This window comes from Acyrthosiphon pisum, chromosome X (assembly GCF_005508785.2).
Source record: "Acyrthosiphon pisum isolate AL4f chromosome X, pea_aphid_22Mar2018_4r6ur, whole genome shotgun sequence".
In the NCBI taxonomy this organism is placed as follows: domain Eukaryota; kingdom Metazoa; phylum Arthropoda; class Insecta; order Hemiptera; family Aphididae; genus Acyrthosiphon; species Acyrthosiphon pisum.
Genome location: NC_042493.1, coordinates 126,271,950 through 126,276,348, shown reverse-complemented (window position 1 = coordinate 126,276,348; position 4,399 = coordinate 126,271,950). Strand labels below are relative to the sequence as shown.

General features: G+C 27.1%; 1 protein-coding gene across 3 annotated transcripts in view; it reads left to right on the top strand.

Annotated features, from left to right (window-relative positions):
• The window catches only part of LOC100574933 (PAX-interacting protein 1-like), a 16,305-nt gene that overhangs the window by 7,964 nt on the left and 3,942 nt on the right, over nucleotides 1-4,399 (top strand). For all 3 annotated transcript variants that reach the window (XM_016809383.2, XM_016809378.2, XM_003240792.4), the window contains exons 11-12: nucleotides 3,549-3,733; nucleotides 3,888-4,130. In XM_016809383.2, coding sequence (XP_016664872.1) covers nucleotides 3,549-3,733; nucleotides 3,888-4,130 — 428 coding nt within the window. The remainder of the gene's footprint in view (nucleotides 1-3,548; nucleotides 3,734-3,887; nucleotides 4,131-4,399) is intronic.

The window sequence follows — 4,399 nt, the reverse complement described above, 5'->3', positions numbered from 1 at the left end:
AAAGAAGATAGATTAATTTAATAAGGACTAAATTTGGTTTTTTTTATTCATTGGATTTTAGTACGGTTAGGTTAGGTTAGGATTTTGTATTAATTGATTATATTAATCCACCGTAGGTGGAATTAAGTAAAAACGACAAACTTTGTATAACTTTGATACTTTAGAGTTAAATCATACAATTACGTGCAAACAGCACGGGGTCCGTAGGTAGATTGCCTACCTGATAATATACTGCTGCGAATCAGAATTTTTATTCTGGGAAATGGAAAAGTTAAGATAAGTTTTGAACACCATACACCAAATATTAAATAATGAATTGAAAAAAGTTTGAGTCAAATAGAGTTGGTACATTTAACGGGCAACGGAGTGCACGGGATCAGCTAGTATCCAATAAAATTTAAAACAAAAATAAATGTTGAGATTCTATAATATTGAGGTATCTATACGCTAAATGTTAAATGATTGTTTTGAAGATTACTTTCGTCCTAATATTATTTTAATTAGATATTATGTCATATAATATTAGATAGAAAAAACTTAATAAGTTAAAGTTGATTAATAATTTAAGTAATTCAAATTTACAACAAACTTAAAAAAGAGGCGTACAATTTAATTTGTTGGAGACGTAATTACGTATTTACTAAATGGTAAATAATAATTTTAAATAATAATTGCCAATTTAAACAAAAAAAATAAACGGTTATTTAATAATAAATTACCACTCTGTTGATCAAAAGCATCAATGTAGTTATGAAATTCGGGTACAACAGGAGCCAATTTAGTATAAGTATTATTTAAATCGTCTGTTACATCTTCATCTAAACAATAATAATTAATAAATAGTTGGTATTTTCATAAATTATTTTTTTAGTTATTAACCGAAATCATTGTCATCAAGTTCGGAACCAATGTTCTCCACAAATTCATCCATTAATAAATTAACAATATAATTATATAAATCAGTGTGTTACCTTATCAAAATTACACATACATATACAGGGTGATTGATTAAGCGTAAAACACTCATTATTTCAAAAAGTATTCACTTTTTTCAAATTTTTTTTTTCAAAATTTTAGATCTATGCTGTTCTAGAATTATATTTTTTTTTTTTATATTTTTCACCATTATATTTATTAGGAAAAACACTATCAACTTCTGATTTTCAAATGGTAACCTATACTTTTAATTACATAAATTAATAAAGCTATTTTTTATATGAATTATCACGTTTAAATTTTCATTTTTCATTAATCCGTTGATGAGATATAACTCCTCAAAGTTGGGAAGTTTTGGCAGGTGTTTGTGTATTAATATGTTATACCTAGTCGGTAGATACCGCAGCAATTTGGATTTTTATGCCCCAGAGTAATATATATTACACTTTTCAAATCATTTCAAGTACAGTAAGCTTATAAGTTGTGCCCCTAAATGTATTGTAAAATGCCCATTTAGCAGGGCGTCTACCGTTTGCTCCACTAAAAGTGATTGCGGCACTGCAGCACTTCTCATAATAAGACGCCGATCCCTATGTAAAGGTCGGGCTCTAGCCCGAAATTTTTTGTAAATTTAGGATGAGGCCGCTTCATAATGGCCCTTATACAAATATGTATATTGATTAATAAAGATATTCAACCAGCTATTTTTACTTAAATGAGTGATTGTTGAGTGCGTACAAATAACAATTTATATTTTGTGCGAAAAAATTGGTCTTAACCCTGCCTCAAAAAAAGAAAATTTCTGTATTAATGATTGAGAAAGAGTCGTCTTTTGGCTGTCTTGCTTTGTATGAGAAGAAACATAGAATGTGTGGTTAAGAAAATTAAAAAAAAATATTTTTTTTTGTGGTGTGAGGGTAAATTATTCCCCCCCAACATATTGTACATAATTGAGGCTGATATTTAGATATTGTGGCTTTTCAAAATATTTTTCGCTCGACTAAATTTTAGGACTTCGGCGCCACTGTTAATATGTTGAACCATTAAAAAAATTTACTTTTATTTATAAGCCCAGGACTATGAAAACTCTATTCCAAAATGATGATACAGTTAAATCAAAATTGTCGTTTTGCAGTTATGCAAAATATGAGTAAAGATATAACACATATTCAAAAAATTGAAACAAACTTTCCAATAACCCCAGACTTACAATAAAAGTAAGATTTTTAAATGCTGTTAATAATATTCTAACTTAAATTTAATACAAATTACTATTTAATGACAACACTAATCATTGAAAGAATTTAATATTTTTACTAATTTACTATTAAAAATTTTATGTAAAAATTTTTTTTAATACTTTATATTTAGCAAATAATTAGTAGTAATTTATATAATATGTATAATTAATCACATACCTACTTACTATTTTTTTTTTTAAATCTTGTGAAATATTAAAAAGTAAACATTTATTAACATTAACGATTCAAGATCATGATTTAATCAAATCATTTAAAGTATTTGGCACAATTAAATTATGAATTATTTCTTATAATCTTACAAGCTTAAAACAATAAATATAACCTAATAAGTAATAACCGCTTATCTACTCAACGTACTTTCATGTACATCACGATAACCTGGTAATAGGTATACTTATGAACCATGATAATATTATAGATAATCGTGGTAATCGTGCACAGAACAAAATTAACAATACAAATAACAGCTGATATGATTAGCGACAAGACGTGATAGTCCAATAATCCAATTACTTATAATATGTATGTATAACAATAAAAGTTATTGTCGGAAGTAGGTAGGTACACTGATAATCATTTATCACCATATCTTCGGTATCGAATTTATTACTTGTAACTTCTGGTCTTTATGAGCAATAAGTATATCAATAATATCATGACCAGTGGCACTATTAGTGTGGGGGAGAACTGTGCAACATAGTGGGGTATTTTGGGGCACAACTTAGGCTTAACTATCGTACTTACTGAATTGATTTGAATAGTTTATTATTTTTTACACTGGAGCACAAGAATCCAAATTATTGCGGTCTGCAGTACTGACTAGGTATAACGCATTTACACACAAACACCTCTCAAAACACCCCAACTTTGAGGAGTTGTATCTCGTCAACGGATAAACGAAAAAATTTAAATTTAAACGTGATAATTCATGAGAAAAAAAGCCTTACTAAATTATGAAATTTTTAGTATGGGTTGCCATTTGAAAATCAAAAGTTGATGGTGGGGTTTACCTAATAAATATAAGGGTGAAAAATATAAAAAAATTATATAATTCTAGAACAGCATAGATCTAAATTTTGAAAAAAAAAAAATTTGAAAAAAGTGATACTTTTGAGATATGAGTGTTTACGCTTATCATCACGTTCATCAAATTCGTTGCTCTCTCATAAATGGTGGTGATATTAAATATTTGATCTCAGGTGCGGTAGGCTTCAAAAGGCTGAGATCCACCGTTTCAAATGGTTTTCACCATTAAGTATAAATATGAATTGTGTCTACTCTATTATTTAATTAAAATTCCCATAATTTTTCTAATTAATAATTAAAATGTATTCATATTTGTTATTATAGATTAGAAGGTGAAATGATAAAAAAAGCTTTATCATTAAAAATACCTGTGGTTAACGTGCAATGGATAACTGATATACTTCTTGGTGAAGAAATTGGTTTAAAACACTTTAAGCGTAAAAAATACCAAAAATTTGATTTGCGCAATCCATACAGAATGAATTACAAAAAAGTATCAACTTTAATGGGTATGTTATAAATTAATAATTTTTTTTAGTTTTATAAAGATATTTCTCAATGTTCAATATCCATAGTTAATACCTTTTATGTATTTAATAGCTAGATAATAATCAAACTTAGTGATAAATAAATTCTGAATGTTAAATTACATTTTTTTTTCAGAGGCTTGGGACAAGCGTCCGAAAGTTCCTACTTTTAAAATACCAAATAAAAAAATTGTTGAGCCTACTATGACAAATAAAAGAATAAAAACCTGTGTTATTCAAGAACTTTTACAATCTGGTGTTAATAATGGTGATGGCAATAGCAGCTTTAGAACCACTTCTATTTTATCTATACCTATGGCAACTGAATCACGTATAATATCTCCGAACGGTGAAATAGACGAGCAAGAAATCAAAAAGGGTATTTTCCATCTCATTTTTTTTATATACTTATATACAATACTGAGTGATTCTTTTATCAAACAACACTCATTATTTCAAAAAGTGTAACATTTGAAAATATTTCTTTTCATAGTTTCAAGTCGCTTATAAAACAACATTTTTCTAAATAAATTATATTTTTTAATATTTTTTATCTTTATAATTTTTTAAGTTTTTTACTTTTTTGAATGACAACATAGGGTTTTAATTTTATATTCCAAAGCAGAATATTTTTCTTAGTATTTTGAT